General features: G+C 38.2%; 1 protein-coding gene across 1 annotated transcript in view; it reads right to left on the minus strand.

The window, feature by feature from the left end:
* Nucleotides 1-6,021: 6,021 nt before the first annotated feature.
* FRZB (frizzled related protein) overlaps nt 6,022-24,995 on the minus strand; it is a 31,822-nt gene continuing 12,848 nt past the window's right edge. The window contains exons 3-6 of the mRNA XM_046657777.1: nt 14,802-14,867; nt 10,783-10,987; nt 10,338-10,401; nt 6,022-7,307 (exon numbers count right to left, since the gene is read on the minus strand). Coding sequence (XP_046513733.1) covers nt 7,191-7,307; nt 10,338-10,401; nt 10,783-10,987; nt 14,802-14,867 — 452 coding nt within the window. The 3' untranslated portion in view covers nt 6,022-7,190. The remainder of the gene's footprint in view (nt 7,308-10,337; nt 10,402-10,782; nt 10,988-14,801; nt 14,868-24,995) is intronic.

Consider the following 24,995-nt stretch of genomic DNA (forward strand, 5'->3'; position numbering starts at 1 on the left):
AACTTAAATGGAAATGTTGAGGAAATAACAAAAAGTAAATAAGATTTTTAAAAATGACAACTACCAAACATATTTATGTTTTTTCACTATTACTAGCATGCCGGCTTTAAAAATAAGGGATAATTAGCCCTAGAAACACATTTCAATACACCAGACCAGAATGAATGGGAGGGAGGGCAAGAGAGATATGAGACCAGTGGTTTGAGGGACTTTTAAAAAGAATTACCCTTTGTCCTTGCTTCTTTTGTAGATTCTACCATCTTGCATTACATATGGATTTTCCCTGCTGGATTATCCCATTCCACTTCTTACCTTCAATTCCTAGCGCTGAGCCTTGCAGCAAAATCAGTGTTTGTTGAATGGGTGTGCAGTGAACGAAGTGGTACTCTCTGTCTGGATATTTGAGCACTCAGTCATGCAGGACTTTATTCCTAAAGAATGTGCCTTTGCAGGAACAAAAAAATATATTATTGGGTGGTCAAATGGATCCTATGAATACTTGTTCAAAGGGAGAGTCTTTCCTGGCTCTCCCCTTTCAATCCCCTTTTCTGTGCTCTAGGCACCGTGCGTGCACTCTCAGGCGGCTTCTAGGGCCTCTGTTAGCCCTACTTAATTGATACTGCAAAAATGGTGACGATACATTTCCTAAGCCCTTGTATTCTAAGCAGATTCCTGATAAGAACAATGTTTGACCCAAAATATTGAATCTCTAATGGTAAAATCTTAGGCAAAGTCCAATTTAAGCACAAGCCCAAGCTTTCTCAGCTGTTGTCTCTAAGCCACCAAAACTACCTATTTCATTAAGTCCAACAAATGATAAAATAATTCAGACTAGCTAGTGAGCATTTGATTAGACCCACAAAGACGGGCAAACTACAGCCAGAGGGCCATTTCCAGCCTACCTCCTGTTTTTGTAAATAAAGTTTTACTGGAACGCCACCATGCTCATTCATGTGTGTATTGTCAATCTCTGCTCTTGAGCCTCAGTGGCAGAACTTGCAACAGAGACTCTATGGTCCACAAAACCTTAAATATTTACTACGCGATGCTCTACAGAAAAGTTGCTTAACCCTGGATTAGGTTGTTCCCTTTTCAGCTGGCACTTTGGTTATCTTCTATTTTGCCAATATGTACTAGTCCAAGCCCTTACGAGTCATCCTTATTTCCCAAGTTTCAGTAAAAGCTGCCTCTGTTTTGAGAACCCTCAGTGTGTAGCCTGGAATGCAGAGCCTGCACTTTTAAAACACAAACACTTTGTCTCAATATAATTTTAGTACTTCTGGAACTCCCTAGGAAATGAAAAACACCAAGAAGCTCCTCTGACAAAATTCAGCTCGTACTGAGAATACGTATCTTTGCAAGTGGCCTCTCCTTGCTCACCTAAACCGTGAACAACAACCTTTGGGAAGCCAAACTTTTACCAATAACATTAAGAGAAAATTGCTTCACTTGCTTTGCTCCTTTATGTGAAATAATGTATTACTTACAATGGATAATAGTAAAGTATAAAAACCCAAATTCACTTAAAAGTTCAAAGATTAAGGGAATTAATCCGGAAGTTGACATCTCTATAGAGACAACCAGCATAAAGATACTCCGCTTTCTGTAGGTTTACCATCTTCTATATTTAAAAGTGGTTGGAGAAATATTTTTGTGTTTTGATTTTCAAAATAAACAATATTTGGAAGAATACAAATTTGTATCAGTGATATAAATATTTGTAGAATTGAGTATGATATAGTTTTTCCAGAATCTTACCTTTCTTAAAATCAAATGAGTATTCATTTAGTCTCCTGATCATGTTATGTTTTAAACACATCTGCGTCACTGGAGGAGGAAAAGGAAAAAGATTTCAATCTTCAACTTGAGGATGAGTTGAGGGAACTTTTTGAGTCTGGCATCTTCAAGGTGGAGGAGAGAGAGTAGGGCAGGAAATGGAATCTCTTGGAAGCCACTTTTTCTTCTTGGCTTGGTAAATACTCGCTACAGCCCTGTTTGAGAACTGTGTACATCACTGAGACTATTCAAGAGTAAAAGGTGGAATAATTCTGATACTATTAAGTGCCTCCCGTGCTCCAGACACTGCTCAATGAGCTCCATCCAGCTCAACTCACCTGATCTTAAAACTCTGAGAGTTGGCTAAATAGCGAGAATTTCAATCCAGTGGCCCTCACTCCAAAGGTCTTTTCAAGATATGATGAGGGGGCCAGTCCGAAAGATTGAATGTCGCTGAGGAAAAAGGAGTGTGGGCAGCTGTAGTTCCAGGCTGATGGTATTGGGCGAGCGAGAGCAGCTCAGGACAAGACTGCCTGAATTGGTGATCCGAAAGAAATCCAGAGAAGCTTCATAGATATTGATCAACGGACTTAAAGAATATCAGTTTCTTCTATTTGCTTCATGCTTGACTTTCTAACAATTCTGAATATACTTACTGTAGGCATGTCTTTTATTTAATTAGCTAAGCAATATGAGGAGAAGCAGAATAGGTGAGAATGGCCCAGAGGAAAAGAGATGAACGTGTGCAGACAGAACAATGCAGTCTTTGTGGGTATATTTCTGAGTTTCGTGGTTCTTTTTAAATCTTTGGTGTATCACTTGAGTCATAGGTCATAGGGAAAGAGTTTTCCAGTAGGGATTTTGTTCAAATAAAATCTATTCTTTGGCCCAGTTAAGTCGTAACAATTCACCTCAAATTCTGATCTTAATGCTAGTACAGGGATCCCATCTCTGAAAAGCCCTGATTCCCCCAGAATCAGCAAAATAATGTAGCAATAAAAACATTAGAGTGAACCAGATCAGCGTTATTAGCTTTTTTTGCCATGCAGTATTGACAAGAAATATTTTTGTTCTATTTCACGACTATTTACCATTCCAGAGCTATCCTAAGGTTCGTACATTACCCCTGACCTACCCTTGCTGATGCCCCAAACTTTCCTAAGATCCAACCCTACAATTGTAACATCATCCCATTTCATGATGTTAAGCATGTGGGGAGGTGGTGATGGCTATTTGGAGGGGCAGCCACAGAACTACCATACCATAAGTGGTGTCATCCCCCTCCACATCCTTGTGGTTAGTGGGAAGTTCTTTTCTGTATTTCCTTTCATTTCTGAGACAGCCTCCTCAATAGCCCACAAAACCTTTCCTTTTGGACTGGTCAAGCTTCCTTGAGCCATCTTTTCTTTCTTCATAGCTCCTTGAGTTCTCAACACTCCCCATTCAAAGCAGAAACAACGAATGATGTGTACATTTTACCCAAAGAAAAACAGCTTCAGTTGTCTTTCAATATGTCAAATCCCCGTCATAATGAAAATATTTAATGAAAGAAAGCAGAGGGAATTAGGTCATGTAGAATAGTTTTTTCCTAGATCTCAGAGGACTCAGGTAAAGGGAGGGATAAGGGAAATGCTCTAAGAATGACAAACAGGGGTTGCCCGTGGAAAGCAGCCATTCTGGTTTTACTTGTAGTAACCATCCACTTTTAACTTCAACTTTCCTCCTGGCCCTGTGGAACACTATTAACTCCATACTTATCTCCAAATTCAAGAGAAAACAGAAACAGGAGGAAAATAACATTTTTTCCCACTGAGAGTCATATTTCTTTAAATTTTTAATCCCGAAAGAATCTCTTTAATTGTTTATTCACTTGCTCATCCTATATGAGAATAATTGCATTGAAATTTTTATTTTGTTGGTGAGGACAACTGAAGAGTTGAAGTGGCAGTGTTTGGGGTCAGAGTTGGGGCTATGCTATATAGACTCTCTGACATAATATTGGTAGATCTAAGTTTGAGAAAAAAGCATTAACTGCTGTGTGCCTGACACCACACTTTTTCACAAAGTCAGGATGGGTTTATCTTTTTATCAGCAATTGCAATGGTGGAAAACATAACTTGGGAAATAAGAATAAGAGGATCTGAGCAAGTTATGCTCCTTACCTAACTCTGAAGTTCTAAATCCTTGATTTCTTCATCTGTAAAATGGAAATAACAATATCTGCTTCACAAACCTTCAAGGATTACATGAGGTAACACACGTGCAAGTGTTTTGTATAGGGCTCTAGCCACTGTTAGACATTATTACCCCAAGGAGATAATTATCAAAGGTACGACTATACTGTTTTTTTAAATATTTATACAGCCAGCAACCAACTTGAAAAATTCTCTGGGTTGCATCTCAGTAACATTAGAAATCTCTGCTTTACCTCATTTTTACTATGTTCTTGAATGCTGGTATTATTTAAATATTAAAATTCGGTCTAAATGAACAGCAATCTTGAAATACTTAATAGTCATTTTACTTGTTGGAAAATAGCAAATAATTCCTTGCAGAAGGCATTAAGTAGTGCTATTTACTCACAGTGACTTAATTTTTATGTTTGCTTTCTTGATATATAACAGATGTGGGAAGACATGGATTTGTCCCACCCCACCCCCAAATGTTCAGTGCAACATATGGCACCGAGTCAGATTACACTCTGTATGTGACACAGGGAAATACTCACGCATCCAGGAGGAGAATCCAAGTTTGCTGTTATTTTAATTTTTACTAGCTTATTCAGCATGCATCTAACATTTTGTTGTTATTTGGCTAGGAAAATTAAAATCCTGAAGGTGAATAAGTTTCCAAAGAAATTTTAATTTTATACATCTCAAGGTTACTGACAAGGATGCATATAGATTAAAATGTTAGTGGCTTTGAAAGTTAGTACCTGTCAGAAAATCCTGTAGGGAGACACTAATGAAATATATTTGTATTCTGGCAATTGCAGAGTAGAAACGGTCTAGCAGTCTGGTTAGAAACGTGAACATCGTGATAAAAATCATGTCATTCCCCAGAGAAAGCCTGCACATAGTTTATAAATGAAGATATTGCAACTCTCAAACTGAAATACCAAAAGGACTTTCTACCATTAGAAACCATAAAGTACTGGCAGAGCCTCATATAAATAAGCAAAATCAAGCATTGCCAGTACAGATTGTTAAAACGGAAAGTGGCAAAAAACACTGCTAAATCTGAGAATCTGGTCCTCTTTTGCTTATAAATATCATAATTGTATATGTATTGAGCATAAATTGCATCACATCTCTACACAGAAACTAAGTATTACCCTCCAGCTCCCAAAAAAGAAAGGGATGGGAGCTGGAAACATTGTGGCTTTCATTGTACACGGAAACATTTCATCACTTAAAATTCCTCTTACTATGCTCTGGAGGTGTCAGACATTTTGTGGATTTGAGAAACAAATTCCTTTAAATCTCATGCAGTCGATTCTTGCCCTTCTTCCCATAGTTAACATGAAAAAAGTATGAGAGAAACAGGACAATGCAGAAACAAAACTTTCTAGTCCTCAGGCCTTCAAGTTGAGGCATAAATATCAGGATGAGAGATCCTGAGGTGCAGTTCTTTCGAGTCCAAAGTGCAGTGGCACTTCACTGCCCGCCTGTGATGCCCAAACTCCCTTTTTAAGCCTCTGCCAGCAGCATCTAGAAAGAGATGCTCCTGCCCTAGCCATCTGAGACTAAAGTCCGAAGGGCAGACAGCGAAATTATCTGAAGGCAACCACAGGGCAGCTCCAAAGACTCTGCAGTCCTCCTGTGGGCAAAGGTGGGGACTCCTTCTTCTGTGATTGTGCAAATTGTTGGGGTTTGGAGTCAGTCAGAAGGCAAGGATGTTCTCTTACTTCCAAAAGAGAGAATTTAGATGCATCATTATTTACCATTTTGGGAAACTTTGAATGAATTCCATTCTTGCGTGATTGTCCTTGTAGAAGGAAACATAGCACCATTTTGCTTCATAAGTGTTTTATTTGCAGCAAACCACAGCTTAGAAATTTGGTTCTGCTAATCTCGAACATGTAAATGGAAGGAAATGAGGTTTTCAAGCGATTGGCGCCGGCTCTCAAGACCCCTGCCAGAGGAAGGGTGGAACAACGGCGTTTGTTCCCTGTGGTCCATGGGGAGAGCGCTGCAGCTTGGTAATGAGAATCTGCATTTGTTTCAAAAGTCAGAATGACCTCTCTCCTGACAACCATAATTCCTTTTATTAGGCGTATTTTACTGAGCGTTAAACAGCACAAATCCAAATGATAAAGTGCAGGCCAGTGCATAGGCCTGTAATTCAGTCCAGCTTGGGTGTTAGTGCACAGACACACACATACACTAACACAGACACACGCCAAAAAAATTTAAAAAGGACCTTGCATATTTTACCATCCCGTGACTACAGCATTTTATAGAGCTACACATTTTTTTAAAATAACACCCCGGTGCACATGCATACATACTTTCTTTTCCTGGTCAGTGCAGCAAGTGAGATTTATTTTAAAAGAAGAAGAAGAAGAAAAGACTTACACCAATGGGTTTATTTAAAAGGAAGCAAATTAAGCAGCTACGCTGATAACAGCAGATGTCTAGTTATAATTCACTTCCCTAATGCTGATTAATATATTCATAAACAATTCAAACGTATTGCCAAGAGAAAAATGCTACTGTTAACACCCCAACAGCTACTGGGTTCAGCTGTACTTCTCAATCAGGCAAAATGTTCTTTCCCGGGCTCCTAAGACTATTTATTTTGCTTCCTGCCAATCTTGCAAATAATTCATCTTGTGTGTCATTTCCTTCTAAATGCTTCCTGGTGCTTGATTGCTTTGCCTGCGAGGCATTTGATTTCAAACTCCCATTTTACCTTTATAAACATTTAGAACTTTCTAAGTGTGAGGAGAATGCCCAAAAGGCATACGAAAATGGGGCTGTGATTACATCAGCAGAGTATGTTTTACAGCATATCTAGCTTTCTGTGTGTTGTGTATACTGGAAACCTCTCTTTGCAACCAATACAGCATTCCCAATCTGGGTGCAGAACAGTAAATTAACATTTACTCCAGCAAAGAGGCCCTGAAATCAACATGTTTAATTTATTATTATTGCAAAGAACAGTTTTCCCATGATTAGTGAAATAGAATACATATAATATATTTAAGGATCTGTACCCAGACCAAAAACAGTGTGGGGGGGCGGAGGGAGAAAAGCAGAAAACAAAAGAGAAAATAAAAGTAATATCAGTTACCACGTGATTTTTGTGGTAAAAAATAGAATATGACGTGCAATAGTGCAATTTTCCTTTGCTAGTCCAGCAACGCAAGTCTTAACAGGAAGTCCACTGACGTTCTTTCTGCGTTTCAGGATTTAGTTGCGTGCTTGCCGGGGGTTAGTGTTCCTGCCAGACTTCTGACTCTGGGTGGAATCACTGTGGCTGGAATCACTTTTATTCAGTCCAAGATGCCGGAGCTTCATATCCCAGCGCTGTGAAATTTAAAACAGAAGATGGTCACATCCATGGATCACCAGGGTCATCATTTCTATTATTCTAACAACTGAGTAAGACTGCAACATCAGATCCCAAAGCATTTTACTACTTCCCCAAAAGTATGAAACCTACATTCCAGGGCAACAACAAAATTGATGCTATATGATATAATTTTCTGATTTTAAAAAGCACAAAATTGTCCACCTATAGTAATGCTGTCATAGCAAACCTAAACTTCAAATTTCCACATTGGTAAATGGTGACCAAATATCCGTTGATATCTGCAGGTATCTCCTGACGTAACGTACTCAAGTCTGGCGCTTCACAGACGATCAACAAAAGGAAGATTGACATACAGAATTTGAAGGAAGGGCTATTTTTCATCTTCCTCTCTTACGACACATAAAAACATAGTCTTTTTAAACCTATGTGATTTGAGGAGTGAAGAAGTTGGAAATTTGGAGGAGGTGGATGGGGTCTCTTAAAAGTCGTTTTCTAATATCTCCCAAGTGCAACTAATAGAACAGACAAGGTTCTGCCCTCATTCTTAAGATTTAAAAAGCAGACATTACCAATGTTTCTAATAACCACAATCAAGTTTACCAATATTTCACATTAACAACGCCAATAATGTTTACAAGTAGTAAGTTAACAGGAAGTTATATTATGGGTTTTATAGGTAATAAATAAGAATAAGGACCACAGCAGTACTTCTCAAATTTCAATGAATATAGAAATAACCTGGAGATCTTGTTAAAATCGCAGATTCTCCTTCAGTGGCTCAGTGATGAGGCCTAAAATTTTCATACTTAACAAGCTCCATGTGATGGCAAAGTTGCTGGTCCAGGGACCACACTTTGAGTAGCAAGGAGGTAATGTTTGATGGCCCAAGTTCCAATTCTAACTCCATCAGTTACTCTGAGAAGTTTCTTGAACTTATTAGACAGACCTCATTTTCATCATTTACACATTGGAATTAATAACAGAATCTGCTTATAAGACTGTTCTGAAGATTAACGGATGAACAACGTATAAAGTGCTCAGTAAATAATAAATTATCATTTTTCAGTTACTGAAAGTAATTCTTCATTTTAGCACACTTTACTCCGCCATCTTATTGTTTTTCATATTAAAAAACAGTTGATTCTCATCTCCCCAAGACAGGCCAAATATCTTGATTTGAACAACCTACTGCACCAGAGACTTAGGTAAACAACCATTTGCATGGCAAAGCTATAAAAAAGTCTTTATTTAATTCTTGTTCTATCCACTGAGAGCAAAAATCAGCTGAAAAGTCAACTCATTTAAAAAAAAAAAAAAACCAGTATCCTACATAAAAACTCTTTTTTATTACATCTTCAAATGGACTGGAAAACTAAACTAAGGATCTTAGTAATTCTAGCCAAGAGGGATTTTCCATCCAAGGTCTTTAGCTCTGAATATTGCATACGAATTAAAAATTGTTCAACTTATTGGTTTAATTCTTCCCTTTAGCATATTTATACCCAGACTGAGAATATAAATGATTTCACAATAATAACTCTGTGGGTCCCCTGTAAAAGCAATGGAAAACATGTTTCGCTTACCAGGGAACAACACAAACAAGCCATGTACCCTGGGTCTTTATATGATGATAATTGTTTTGGTACCAAAGAGAAGCAGCAAGCCTTGTTACATGCATTGCAGCAGAGATGTTGAAAGCTCTTCCAACTGGTACAGGAATTTAGGACAAATTCCTGTTCTGCATTAGCAAGCAGAAAACCGAATTAAAAGGACAGTAAGGGATTTCAGCATAGTGAAGAAGGCCATACTGAAGGTTTTTAATAAACACCCAACTAATTGAAAAGAGATACAAATAGAGAACTCTCACATATCGGAACTTGAAATACATCTCATTTTTGACAAACACATGAGGATAATAAGAGCTTACTGGAGGGTAGTTTCTCCCTGCAAAATAATGCCCTTTACATTTTTGTAGGTCACTTAAACTCAGATGTGCCTGCTGTGTGCAGTGCCAGATGTATAAGATAACTGCCCAGGGCTGTTTAACTTACCCTGTAAATGTTTCCCAAGCCTTCTTCAAACTCACAGAGAAAGAGGATGTATTATGTTTGGTACAATTCCCACTCTCCCCTCCCCTTTTCCCCTTCCCTGCCCATTAAACACACACACACACACACACACACACACTCCTCTTTAGTTTTAGGTCCTGTATGCATACTCCTCCACATTCCTTTCTTTGAAATCGAGTTGCTTAGTATAGTAGGAAGAAATGGAACCTTCTATATTAAGGTAATTTACTGGGATTTTAAAAAACTGCATCATTCCAGAGCCTAAGAGTCACTAGCTTAAAAATAAAACTACATTACTGCTCTAAGGGCCTAATTTAGTCAGATCTCTTGTGTACAGATGAACGTGGCTACACCTTGTACATAGGACCTGGTGTCCAGGCATCCGCACAACATTGGTAGTTTCCTACACATCCTTTATTCTCCCCTTCTTCTTTGACTCACAGAGCAGCAAATTTGTTCAAGGAAGCAATATGCCCAGCTAAAAAAGCTTCACTTCCCAGCCTGTCTTGCAGCGAGGGATGGACATGAGACTCAGTTCTAAGTAAAAGTTACGGGGCCAGCCAAGTGGCATAGTGGTTAAGTTCATGCTCTCTGCTTTGGCTGCCTGGGGTTGGCAAGCTCAGATCCCGGGTGTAGACCTACATGCTGCTCATCAAGCCCTGCTGTGGCAGCATCCCACATACAAAGTGGAGGAAGATGGGCACAAATGTTACTCAGGGCCACTCTTCCTCAAGCAAAAAGAGGAGGATTGGCTACAAATGTTAGCTCAAGGCCAACTCCTTAAACGAAATACACATTAAAGACAAACTCAGTGCTTGAAATAATAATACATACACAAGTTCAGGGTTTAATATTCCTCATGTAGTTGAGTGCAGCTATTTTGCTTAAATGACAAATGGCTGGTTTTCTACTTTTATTTCTGTGCATCACTTTGAACATAAAACATAGGCCTACCTTAACTTTTTTACCAAGTCGATCCTTCCATTTCTCAGCAATAGAACCTTCCACCAACAGCAATCTGTATTTTTTAAAGAAGCAAAGATTTTTGAAGAATTAAAACATACTAGTGAAATATACAAAGAATCATTGCCAGGAAAGACTTACCTGTTTATTTTAGAATACGATGGCCAAGGTTTAGAACAGTAATTCTTAACAATTTGGGAGTTAACGGACCCCTTTAAGAACAAATGGAGTTACAATCCCTCCCCCAAGAAAAATGCACACCCACAAATTGCACACAGACGCCTTGCTATCCAATACATGAAATGGAGGGACCTGACTAAAACCTATCTGTAATCCCCTGGAAGGTAGAACAGATCCCAAAGTAAGATCTCTAGAGAAATGCACTAAGGATGGACAGGCATAGAAAGTATTCCGAATCCTTAAGGGAGGGCATTACCTGGAGCGTTCCTCATCTTCATAGCCCATGATGATATACTCCTCATTAACGTTAAGTGGCGGACACAGGCAGCCAGAACTGGTGTAAAGGTTAACGGTGTCCCTTGGAATGTTTACCAGAGAAGCCTTTAGAATCTCCTTGACCTCCACTACCGCAGTCACGTCATGGCACTTGGTCTTTACCTCTTTAACTTTAGCCCGAATGACTGGATAAACGACAACAAAGACGATAAGGTAATATGACACGCAATGGGTGCCCCATTCAAAAAAGGCAAGTAGGCTTCTTTCTAATCAATTCTTATCCACCTCGTGCTCAATGAACAGAGAAGAAAAGTCAATCAGACATTTTTGCCTTAGACAGTAGTGAGTGAAACACTGCACAACACACCAGCCCCCTTAACATTCAGCCCTGATCCCCTTCCAATTTGCACGGACGTATATATTTGTGTGTACATATGCGTAAGTGTGTGCATGTATTTCATTGTGAGAAATCCATTTAAATAATCAAAGATTGAGTGAATCTGATATAATTTTCCCCAAAAATTTCATTTTGGATGTGTGTATATGTATGTATGCAGTTTCAATTGCTGCCAACAGGAATTTAAACTATATTAATTTCACTGTATGTACAGACCCAGTGCTTAAAAATGCTTTGTTTGCTTGTCAGCATTCTTCTATCAGGTCTATTAATAGATTCTCTAAAGAATTGGGGGTCTCTTCAGTAGTATAAAGCTACCCTGTTCTACGGGGTTCCCAGACTGATTCTGCAATCTTTTCACCTTCCTCATTTTCGCTCACCATTCAGACATCAGTTCCTTTCTTCCTGTCTTTCAGCACAGATTATCTTTTATACTCTCCTGTAGGTATTTTCTTTTGGAATAAGAGCTGTCACCACTAGAACTTGTTTCCTGCATCTGCTTTGAAGTCAGACACTCCAACATCCCCTCCCCTCACACGCTATGGAATATGGTCAAACCTGTCAACTGCATTAATCTACCTCTCTCAGTGGATATACTGGCACCCAATTTATCTCACAAGAGTCAGTGTCACTTCTCAGTATAAAGAGAAACTGCCTTAAAAATAATCAATTCAGTTGCAAAGTCAAAGTATTTGACTCAGAAGCTAGAAAGTACAGTACTGTTTCTTTTCTGTATTTCTCCCCTTTGGAAGAGCCAAATTCTTTAAATTCCTATTTCTGGTAAATAAGCTTTTTTTTTTTAAGGGGGGAGTTTGAAAAGCCTAGGAAGAAGCAAAAATGTCAATTAGTAAGAAGCCAATGGCTTTTGACCCTCATTTCTCTAGTTCAGCATCCATGGATGTTACACAGAGGAAAACACAACTTATCCACATGAATCCACTTTTTGAAAGCCTCTTAGGCACATATCTGCAAACCACTTTCATCTGAGTCCCTTCCCACATATTTTAGGGGTTTTAGACTACAAAGGAATGGAAAAAAAGTAATCCATGAAAATATAAAGCCAGCTAATAAACCATTCCCCCTCAATGACCCCACTCCATACAGAAACTTTCAATAACGTTCCACCGGGACAAGATACATACGATAGAAATTGTTGCTAATTAATTCTAAAAACTTTAGGACAAAACCTCATTTTTGCTTCACAGATATTTCAATCTTCAGAGAATTAGCTCTCTCAAGTATGAGAACTTGTAGCAGACAAAATATATCTGCCCGGCTGTCGCTGCTCCGTGCGATTTGGGAGTGGAGTCCTTTTCTATTAGGGTTCTTTCTCGTCTGTATTTTAACAAAAGATAAGATTGCCCTTTTTGAAATGTCATTTGGGAAAATCAGATAATAAATCCACAACCCCAGCTAGCAGACATTTTTGTGTGTCCGGGCTTACGTGAATGTGCTTCATAGCATTCGTCAACCATGAGAGATTAGTGAGCTGTGCAAATGTTCTCAAGCTAGTGATTTATTTACCCAGTGTGTCTACTATTTTCATTAGAAATTTTTAGCACATGCACCCACTCCAAAATAAATATCTCTCTACAAGCCTTACTTTGATTATTCAAGTAATTTTGTTAAAGCTCAAGGGCTTTTAACTGAATTAATCCAAAGGAAACAGAGGTTTTGTCTGAATTATCAATTGCTCCCACTCCCACTTTGTTTTCTGATTAGACACATGCAGATATTTTTAAAAAGATGAAAATCAAGATATTTTAGAATTTAAAATGTATTTTCTTTTCAGGGTTTTTCCTTCTATTTAATCAGAGTGCCTGCCTTCCCCAAAGAAGCTCTAAGTTAGCCCCAGACAAGTGAAAATCCTTAAACTATGGGCAACCTGGTTATTGTTTGGTTCTGAGAAAGAAGTTGTCTCCTCATCCCATTTCATGTTATAATATTCACTCAGCTACCTTGTGAGCTTCTCTTTCCATGACTTGTAACCACTAGTATTTTAACTTTAAAAAAAGTAGCACCAACCATTATAGCACTAAGGAAGTTGGATAAAGTAAAAATTGATAATAAGTAAAATAAATACAAACTCAACTAAATTCCCCTGATGTAAAATTATTATACTTTTGTTTTTAGTATAACTTGACTTAAAAGTTCATTTAGCATTTTTCAATTTAAAAGCTAATCTCCTAAAAATTAAGGCCTCCTTTTCCTGTGATTTCCACATCAATTTGTAGAGGAATGGGTCCTCGGATAAGCAGGCATTTGACTTCTTAGACAAACATAACCTTTCAACCTTGGAAAGTGTGTCCATCATTGGCTGAGAGAAATTAGATTCCTCTTGAGCAGTAAGAAAAAAATAAAAGCTGATTCTATTGAAGAAAAACTTGGGAAACTAGGTGTATTTATTTTAAAGAGATTTAACCATACTGAGAATTTCCCACTTTATACCTTTTAATACACAATATTTTCAAAGATCAAAGATTACTCTTACGGTCTTACTCATTTCTCTCCTTCCAATTCCCAAAACTATAAAAGTAGAAATAAATATGCAGTATATTTCCCATATCCTCTAAAGTAGGACACATAAACTCAATAATAAAACTCTCATTTTAATAATTAAGTTCCCTTAAAAAATCTATTTAATTGCCATGTTTATTCATTGACTCAGCCTTAGCAGTCTTCTGCAGAGATAGTAACATGACCTTCATTAAGATCATGGATGCTAGGAAAAAAATCACAATAAAATCCCCATAGAAAACAGCAAATATTGATTTGTCCCTTATTTTATCAACTGAAAAACCATATTAATTGACTCTTCCAAATAGAATGGTAATTGATATCTGTGGCTTGGAAGCATGCCAGTACCCAGAAGTACATTCTGAATAATCAAGGAAAGGAAAACTTAGCTTCAATAATCACTGATAAAATGCGGATAATAATACATCCCACAGGGCAGTTGAGAAAATTACACAAGATAGCGTCTGGAAACCACCTAACCCAGTACCTGGCACAGGGACAGTAGGCTTTTCCCTCCTTCAGTTGTTTGTCAGCTACATTTCGCTTGGTGGCTCTTCAATTAATATTTTATCAGAAGGTCACATTTCTAGGCCAAGCTAGACAACAAAACATTTCCTTAATTGAATACTAACAACCTCCAGAAGTGTCACTTTCCAGCTCTGTCGATGTTTTCCGTGAGATAGACTGACTAAAGAAACCAAGTTTGACTCTTAACTCCTTCGTGTCATGCATCAAAGGGCTCCTCTGCCCATCCCAGTGCAGCACTCAAGCCCAAATGAGGACTGCGAGGCTCCACTCACTCAGCCCCTCAGAAAGGGAAGAGTCCCTCGCATCTATTTTGATGCACATCTCCGTGCCCTTAACTGCATGGTTCTAGGATGCCAGCACTACTGCCTGATATGCTTCAAAATCAAGTGTTTGTTAGGAATTTTAATCCTTTGGAAGAGGGGGACTATGCTCTTAAAGTTGTCCTTGTTTATTTGTTTCTAAGCCTATTCTTAAACTGCTTTACTAATTTACACACACACACACACACTCCTTTCTTAATGGAGCAGTTTATCAGTCAAACATGAAGTTATCCTTACCATAGTTGTAATTGTTTCGGAAATAGGTCTTCTGTGTGGCTCTAATAGGCTTACATTTACAGCGTTCTGGAAAAGAAATATTTTAGCTATAAGCAAATTTCAACATTAGCTTTCTTTTGTTTATTCATATTTTTTGTTGGCATTAGATCCAGATTTGGTGGTGAGGAGCCTCTTAGCCATTCTATATATCTGATCTCTTTCTCCTGGGACCACATTCATATTTGTTCTATCTATAGAACCTCCTGTTTAGTGTCAGGATGCTCAGAAGTTCCTGCTCTCCAACAAACCACCCAAATCCTGAGGAAACACTCACCACACGTGAGGAGAGCACGACCCCGGAATCCTCAAAGAGACGTGCTTAGTGCTTATGAAAGCACAATCAAGGCCTGCTGAGAGGCAATGTTCTGCTTACGCTCAGGTGACTGGTTCACCTCAGTGGAGTACCTCCCGCATTCACATACATTCTACAGATTGCACAGCATCCCTCCAAATGTTACTTCCTGGATCTAAAAGCAGCTCAGTGAGATAAGCAGGTCTTATTACAACCCAGTGAATTTAGTGAAGTTCTTAAAAGGAGGAGCCATGAGCCCCTTCTACAGGCGGAAGAGCTGCCGTTTAACTTAATGGTATTTTTATGCTTATTGGAGGAAATTATTCATATATACATATATGAAGTTCCTTTTTTGGTATGTGTGAGAAAGATTCACCCTGAGCTAACATCTGTTGCCCACTCCCCTTTTTTGATGTGTTTTTTTGAGGAAGATTAGCCATGAGCTAACACCCGTGCCAGTCTTCCTCCACTGTGTGTGTGGGACGCTGCTACAGCGTGGCTGATGAGTGGAGTTGGTCCACACTCAGGATCTGAACCCACAAATCCCAGGCCACCAAAGCGGAGCATGTGGAACTTTAACCATTCAGCCACAGGCCACCCCAAGTTCCATGTTTTTTTAAATATCTGGTAAGTAGTGACCAGAACACATTTTCTATGCAGTGTAGGTATATGTAATAAAAATTCTAATTGTCTCAAAATGTTTCATATATAGGATAAATCATTTAAAATCTTTGAGAGTGATTACTATATCTTTTATAGATTACATAGCTAAGAAATATGTCTTACATACATCATAACCATGGTAAATTGTTAGTCGTTAAAGTCAATGTAAAAATAGAAAATACACAATTACCTTAGAAGGCATTTTACTTTAGGTAAAGATTTCTTTAAAATAGTACCCCTGAGAAAGCTTCATTAAAAATAAAATGGTATGTGTTTCTTCTGTTTTGACACAGAAAAAGGAAAAAAGAACACATGAATCACAGAAAGGAAGCCAACAAAAAAGTTTTGTTAAAAGTGTTTTATATTAGCTTGGAGATCAATAAAAGGCAGAAGCTTTTGACGACCACTTGAGATTGTATTTTCTAATCAAAATAAACTTCATTTCCAGTTGAACTTATAGATAACACTCTTTAAAGTAGAAGTCCCAAGGAGAGTAGCACCCTCACCACAGCTTTTAAGTTCTAGAAATAAGCACCTTTTCTGGGGATGGGAGCTGTCCCACAAAGCAGTAGGAGCAACAATGGTTGTCCTCGTCCATGAGAGAGGTGAGGGGTTTTTCAGCGCTACACACAGCACTTCCCTTGTTCTGCAGATAATTTTAACATGCAATTTCTGTGGAATAAGGATCTCTGCCCAATAAACAATGGGTAATATCAGTGCTGGTTGCTGTTTTGAAGAAGACTCCTCAAAAAATAACTTCCTGATTAGCAAAACTTTTGTATTCCCATTTCAAAGAAAATAGACAGTTGTCTAGTTCTATTGTGTAGTTGTCTTTATTTTGTAGTGAAATGGGACTATCTCTGAAGAAATAAATGCTATAGTCTTGGATTTATATATTAGTCTTACCAATATATAGATATGAACTTGTACTTTTCTATCTATTTAAAAATTGACATTCATTTATCAAAAATAATGCACATACATAAATTATCCACATATTTATAATTCTTCAAAAGTTTGCACATGTGCTACTAAAACTATTCTTGGCAAAAATATGCAACTGTCACTGGATGGAGACGAACACAATGTTACCACGTAACTTTGCTTGAAGCAGAAACAAATGGATTCCATAAAGCTTCCCAGGCAGAGATTTCTCAAAAATTATATCATAAAGTGATTTAGGAAGATTTCAAGTAGGTATTTACATAACTATGTATACAACTACATATCCATAGCTAAACTATTTCCTCATAGCTAATGAGCTAAGCAATTACATTCTTGGGACTAAATTTTGTTCATCCTCAACGTACTTGTTTCTCTTGCCGGCCTCAGAGGTGGCAATGTCCTTTCTATGCTCCAATCCCTAGCTCTTGCTATAATCAAATATCTGTCTGGTTGAAACAAGTAGTAGCTCAATAAAATAACAGAGTAATAAGGAGGAGTGAAATTTTATATGCACGAGGCTCAAATGAGGAAGAACTGCCTTTCATTTATTTATGCTAACTCAACCCAAACATATTCATATCTGAGGGTATTCATAAAAATTGTATCGTAGATCAATAGATCTGGAGGGTTATTCCTCTTCTAAAGTATGTTTACTCACCTCTACACATATATCCACCAAAACCCAAGAACTGGGAAATGGCAAAAAATCATAGAAGGATACACTGCATGTATTATTTATTCCATTTTTTGGACCAGCCACCCCAAATCAGACTGTAACAGTTTCTTTTTCTTTACTACCAATAGTTGATTTCTCAGACTTTTTATTGGGCCAGTACCATTATCATCGTTTCTACTTTATTTATTTTTTTTAAGATTGGCACCTGAGCTAACAATGTTGCCAATCTTTTTTTTTTCTGCCTTTTGTCCCCAAATCACCCCTGTATATAGTTGTATATTTTATTTAGTTGTGAATCCTTCTAATTGTGGCATGTGAGACGCCACCTCAACGCGACCTGATGAGTGGTGCCATGTCCACACCCAGGATCCGAACCGGTGAAACCCTGGGCCGCTGAAGCAGAGCGCACGAACTTAACCATTTGGCCACAGGGCCGGTCCCATCATTTCTACTTTAATTCACTAGTAATTTTGCTAGTAGTCTTCCTTTCCTGGCTTCCCAATGGTACAATGCCTTCAAATTTTGTTTTCTATAGCGGCAAGATGAAATCTATTATTTACCGAGCTTTGCACAAAAGCAATTAGCTATCGATTTGCTTGCATTTCACTGGTGAGAAAAAAAACTCGTAAAAGGACTGCCTCAGTGTTCTTATCTAAGGAAAAAATATGAAAAAGTTAAAGGAGCTGACTGCAACAAAATAAATTAAGTGACAAAGAGTTCTTCAAATATGAGGAAGGTTTTAATATTAGCAATTCATTCTCCTCGAAGTCTAGAATTAAATATAACGCTCCGAATTGCAGAACAGCATGCAGTCCTGCATCCCACAAGCACTCATGGGCCACGACCAGGAAACTGGCTTTGGCAGCTCTCCTCACATCCTCTTGCTTGGTTCTCTCAGCTACTCTCCTGGAATCAATGATCTCCTCCTTCTTTGCTAATAAAACTGAAGACTGTTTATTATCCTAGCAAAAACATGAGTTTATCACCCAAGAACAAATATGAGTTTGCAAAATTAGCATACTCAGAGTTCCATTTATAGAAGCCAGTCCGCAATTCAGGGGAGATGCCCTACAGTGCATCGTGGTGCCCGAGTCATGAACAGCCTCACTCTCTCCACAGCGAGGCTTCTTATAAACATAGTTCAGAGAGGAAAGTGATCACATCCTTTTTATTCCATTTTTTTGCTCATAAAAATTCGCTCTGGGGCCGACCTGGTGGTGCAGCGGTTAAGTTCGCACATTCGGCTTCTCGGTGGCCCAGGGTTCCCCGGTTCGGATCCCGGGTGCAGACATGGCACCACTTGGCATACCATGCTGTGGTAGACGTCCCACATATAAAGTAGAGGAAGATGGGCACGATGCTAGCTCAGGGCCAGGTTTCCTCAGCAAAAAGAGGAGGACTGGCAGTAGTTAGCTCAGGGCTAATCTTCCTCAAAAAACAAAAAAATTGACTCATTTATTGAAAACAAATAAAGACAATAGCATTTTTTAAAGAGTCATGTGGTTTTACAAGATCTAAAGAATTATAAGTCCCTAACATAATTATGAAGTTTGATACTCACTGGACCTATTTAACACAACCTTATTTGGATTCAAGGGTAAATGTGATATGACTTTGTAACTAACCTTGACCTTTGTTTGAAATTTACTTCTCTTGGGTCTCATACAGAGCTGTAAGACTATAATTAACTTTGCCAGATTCCAAAACCCCTATAACTTTTCAGGTACCATAACTTTGGAATACTACTATCTATGAGTGAGGCTTTTTCGGCTTTTTTTAGGAAAAGACCTTAGATCTGTGCTCAAGATTTATTGTCAAAAAGCAGGAGGGCGGGGAGAGAAGAAAACACAATTCTATTTGTGTTACAATTTCCATTGTAACTCTTTCAAGACTGACTCTTTCTAATCAGGTCAGAATTTAAATAATTTTAATTTGTACCAAATGCACTACATGTTTCATATTTGACCCTGGAAGCCCACTTGTCTTCTTTCCTTCCAGTTTAAGACACATGGGACCAGACCACAACATATTTTTAAACAGATGTAACAAAATGTTTATGATTTGAAAATCTATATCCTTAACCATAACTTCTTTACTGAGATCCAGATCTATATTTTCAACTGCCTAAGAGATGTCCATGAGCATGTCTTTAAGTAATTTTAAACATATGTCAACACCCATCACACAATAAACTTATCTTTCTTCTATGAAAATAGTGTTTTCTCACTCTATGACCTTGGGATATTCAGGATTCTCTAAGTATGCAATGGGAAATGAAAATAGAACCAACATATATTAAGCTCTTTCAGTCACTTACATATTAATTAATTCATTCTGCAAATATTTATCAGCATCTGCTATATGCCAAGCTCTGTACCAGCCATGTAGGACACCTGATGGGCAACAGACAATCCAGCATAGGATACAGACGTTGAACAAATGGTTACACACAAATAATTTATTTTCATATCTGATGCATGCTATGAAAGAAAAATACAAAATTCAATGAGAACGTGTAATTTGATGACCTAAACTAATCTGATCTTCAAATTCCTCTGAGGAAATGATTTTTTTTTTTTTTTAAAGATTTTTTTATTTTTTCCTTTTTCTCCCCAAAGCCCCCCGGTACATAGTTGTGCATTCTTCGTTGTGGGTTCTTCTAGTTGTGGCATGTGGGACGCTGCCTCAGCGTGGTCTGACGAGCAGTGCCATGTCCGCGCCCAGGATTCGAACCAACGAAACACTGGGCCGCCTGCAGCGGAGCGCACTAACTTAACCACTCGGCCACGGGGCCAGCCCCTGAGGAAATGATATTTAAGCTTCAAACTCTGAAAGAATGTTGTAGTTACAACTACAGGAGGAAAGGAGAGCAGTCCTCTGTGTCAAATGACCTTCAGAACTCAAATGAGTTAAGAGACAAAGAGATCCATTAAATTCAATTGTCATGGAGAGGATGGGACCTTGAACAAAGGGAAGAAGAGGACTTTGAAAGCCAGAGGGATACTTCAGCCGCTACACAAGAAGAAAAAGGAGAGAGGGCTACTGATGTTGACAAGCTTCGAAATCTGTTGATTGGATGAAGAGAGAGTTCCTTCTGATGGCTCTACTTTCTCCTCCAAGGAGGAAGTGAAGTCATCAGCTGCAGGGAAAGAGCGGCTAAGAGAGGCCGGGTGTGGAAGAGTAAGGAGAGAAGAGAAAGAATTACACAGCTATTTATCAAATGGAAAGGCAAACTTTCTAGAGAAACAAGGTGGGATTGCTAGGCAATGTTGATTGTATTTTAATCTTATCTTGAACTTAAAGTGAAACCAGTCAGCCCAGTTGACTGATTTTCTCCAGCAATTAGAGTTGGGAATTTGCCAGCTGAGTATGGCAGAAGAAAAGAAAGGCAAAGCAATGGAGGATATTTTCAAGGGAATGATTATTACAGTAAACCATGAAATCTCAGGTAGACAAGGAGGTTAGGGTTGAACAGATAGTAAGTGGTAGCTGATGAATAGGCAGTTCCAATGCAGCAAAATTTTTAGCAGTGATGGTACTACAGCAAATCTGCTGGAAAGAAAAGAAATGGTAGGCAAAGAACGGGATACTTGAAATTAAGATTACAGAGCTGGCACTACTGCTAGATGACAAAGGCACAGAATGTCCCCATGGAAGTGAATGGCCAAGGTAGAACAGACAAACAGGTTAGCAAAGTGAAGATGTCAATGCATTAGATGGGTGATCTACTTTATCATCAAAGTCATCAAAATGGCAACAGGGATGGGTGCAATTATGGAAATGGTTCAGATAGACCTTAATGGAAGGTGGACAACACATCATTTGGCTTTCCAGAAGGTCAGTTCCACTACCCTTCTAGAAACAGAGAGACTGTGAAACATCTCTAGAACTTGTACCAAGGACCACATTCCTCCCTCCCAAAATTGCAAGTCATGAAATGGATACTTTATTGAAAATCTAGAGGATCTTATTGTCCCTAGGGCATTAAAAAAAATAGAGAACCCCTTGTGTCCTGATCTCAATGAAATCGTAAAAAGAGAACAACAATGCATCTGCTGCAGAATCAGCAATCAAGTAGATCGATACCACCATGTAGATCTATACTACTGCAGCAGAGTCAGAAAACACCGTGGCTAAAGGGACGGACTTTTATTGTCAGACACAGCTGGGTTGGAGCCTAGGATCCATCCCTTACTATTTATATGACTTTTAATATCTAAAAAGTGGTATCTTACAGAGTTACTGGATAATTAAATGAGATAATACACATAAAATACTTGTCACAATACCTGGCACACCATGCCCTACAAATTCAATTATGCTCCAGATTCACTGGGAATCCCAACCCACCATTAGATGGTAAAGACCATCTAACAAGAAAGAGGAGCAATACTTTACTAAGGCTCCTTGCCACCTATAGAACTGTGGTGCCTACCAAAAGTAAGCAAAACAATCAGATTTTTTCCATAGTGTCTGACTCTGCTTTTTTAATTCAGGGAGACCAAGCTAATTTCTCTCCTGTTGTAGGGGGTCCATTTGAACTATTGTGTACATATCTAAAATTTGAAGGATCAAGCGTAGGAAGCTGAAATGACCATACACGTGGCTATTCTAATAAACTATATAGTGCTAAAGAGTATGGCATAGTGACTAAGGGCTCATGGATTTGAATCCCAGGGCCATCCCCTCCCAGCTGTGCAGCCTTGAGCAAATTACAAAACCTATTTCTAAACTAATGCTGTCTACCCCATAGGTTTCTAGTGAGAATTTAAAGAGTAGTTCACATGAAGAATTTGGCACAGAGCCTGAAACTTAATCACTCATGGAATGTTAGCTATTATTAGCAATAATAATATATAAACAAGCCGAAAAGATCTGAATATATCTTATGCAAACTCAAGAGGAGTTTATGAAACAGAAGAGACAAGTTTCCAACAAAAAAATCATCTATAAATTTGAGGATAAAAATTTGCTAAATTTTTTCCTAGAGATAGAAACTTTTAATTTAGATGTATTACATTTAGTTTGGGGGGGAACTATATAAAAAAGGGTGGAATTTAGAAATCATATTGGTATTATGCTCAAATAAGGGTGTACTATTCCACAATAAAAAAGAATGAAATGATACACAGAACTAAATGGATGTCAAAAACATTATGCAAAAATAAAAGCAGCCAGTCATAAAAGAGTATGTATGTACTGTATGATTTCATTGACCTGAGCCTGAAGAACAAACACCATTAATCTATGGTAATAAAAATCAGACCTGTGCTTGCTTCACAGTGGGGTGGGTGATTGCCTGGGCTGAAGGGAATTCTCAGGGGTGATGGAATGTTCTGTATCTTAACGTGGGTGATAGCTAAATGAATGCACACATTTGTCAAAGTTCAATGTGGCATACACTTAAGAACTGTGCATTTTACAGTAAGTAAATTATACCTGAATAAAGTACTATTAACATAAAAATTCATATTTATATGAATTCCTTTCATTTTTCCATAAATTAAAGTATGTCATGACTTAACAGCTGTTCATTACGTGCTTAAAATAATATTTATTTCCTAAACATATACTTAGAGCAAAGAATACCATATTAGATTTTATTTTGAATTAGAACAGTATGTGGAAAATGCAATGAAGTTGATTGGTGAACTTAGATAATATAATAAGGCTTTCAAAAGCAAAAATAACATTTGTTCAATTTAGCTGAAAAAACAAACCTCAAATATTGTAATAAAGGTCTCAATTCATAGTAATTTGCACTCCGTAAAAGGGAATTGCTTAAGATTGAGAGGACTAACACTATATTAATGAGAAAAGGAAATTTAGTTTAATCCTTTGGGATTTATGCCCTTGGAAAATTTTAAATAAACTGCCTTTCACAAAGTTTCTGGATCTAAGAGTCATTCAGGGTATAGAAAATATAGAGAATCAAGGAAAGATGCCTGTTTTCTCTTATGGGATCTGAAGTGTTACGCTTTATGATGTATTCTAAAGAGGTCAATTAACAAAAAACACAAAGTGGGCTTCACCATCTTTCAGAACATCATGTATCTACTCAACGCCAAGCACAAAGAAAAGGGAAATGCAGTCAACTGCTCACTCCTTCATTTCATGTCTTCAGCATATAGTACGCCTGGTACGAGGAGGTGGTCATTAAAGTTTTGATGAATGGTGGGGTGGATGGAGTAATAAACTGACCATGAAGTTTCAGTACTGGGGATCTGGGAAAACCACAGTGCCACATAATAAACAAGAAAGTCGCAAGGAGAAAATTTGTAATGAAAAAATAACTTTACTGATCAAATATGTTGTATTTGAAGTACCAGTAGGCTACCCAGGTGGAAGTGCTTTTTGAAGGAGAAATGTGGTCCTCTACCTGGCAGGGTGATCAGAAGTAGCCCCAAGAGTGATAATTAAGCCTATGTAGCTGGATGAACTCCAACAGGAAGAAATCATCGTAAGGAGAGAAGCACAGAAGCTTGGAGAATTCTATGGCTGGGGGAGAGGAGGAGGAGAATTAGGATAATTTAGGTAATAGCTCAGGGAGGAAAACGCTTAGGAACTGGTCAAAAGTGTCAAATACTGCAAAGTGATAAAAAAGAAAAAGGGGGTATATTTGTATGCTACTATATAATTATAAAAATACTATTTTTTATCTATCTTGATTTTTTTCCACGAAAGTGTAGAAGTTGCCCCAAGTTGATTCAGCCTCTGTAGTCAGCAAACATTTGCAAAGAAAATAACTGGATTCCTTCCCAAAATTAGTAGGAAGCCAAAGGGGAGAAAAGAAGTCTGGAGAAGGAAAGGCATAGGCCATCCCAATAAAAGACGGGGGTGCTGGGGCAGGCCTGGCAGGTGTGGGCAATTAGGAATCTCCAGTTACTCAGCTGCCCACAAGAGTTCTTCTGAAGCACCTTTGCAAAAGGGTCAGAAAGATGTTAGTGAAAACTCTGGGAGAGTACGCAACTTACACCAGGGAACACTGCTAATGGATCCCTAATATGAACATAGATCAGAAATACATACCAGAACTCAGAGGTCAACATAATCTGATATTATATTAGGAAATAGATGCAGAGAAGTTAAGTAATTTGGTCATGGCCACAGTCAATCTGTGTCAGAATTTACCATCTACCTCTCCTCTTTTGGGAAATTCATGTTCTCCAAATATAAAAGCTCAAAAATTGGTCACCATCACAAAGGAGAAAACCGGGAGGATTCTTTTTCAAAATTGTTTTAAGTGAAAACGTATCTTTTCCTTGCACCATTTGAATACCCGCCTTAATTTTCTGTGTTGATTTGACAGACCAAGTGACTCAGTGGAATAGAACTAAAATTGTTTTCCTCCATATTCCATGTTATGGAGATTAGCGAGGATGTACTCCTTCTTACGATAGTGGGTTTACAGCAGTAAAACACACAAATTGGAAGCTGCTCAGACAGAGTTATTATCTCCAAAAAAAGAGAAAGAAGATTGTTAAGCTTTGAGGCAAAAGATAAATTAACCAGAGTGAAAGAATTTCTTTTCCAAATTCTGGACAGAAACAGCTTGACACTTTTGAAAGAGGAGTTATGA

This window comes from Equus quagga, chromosome 4 (genome assembly GCF_021613505.1).
Source record: "Equus quagga isolate Etosha38 chromosome 4, UCLA_HA_Equagga_1.0, whole genome shotgun sequence".
In the NCBI taxonomy this organism is placed as follows: domain Eukaryota; kingdom Metazoa; phylum Chordata; class Mammalia; order Perissodactyla; family Equidae; genus Equus; species Equus quagga.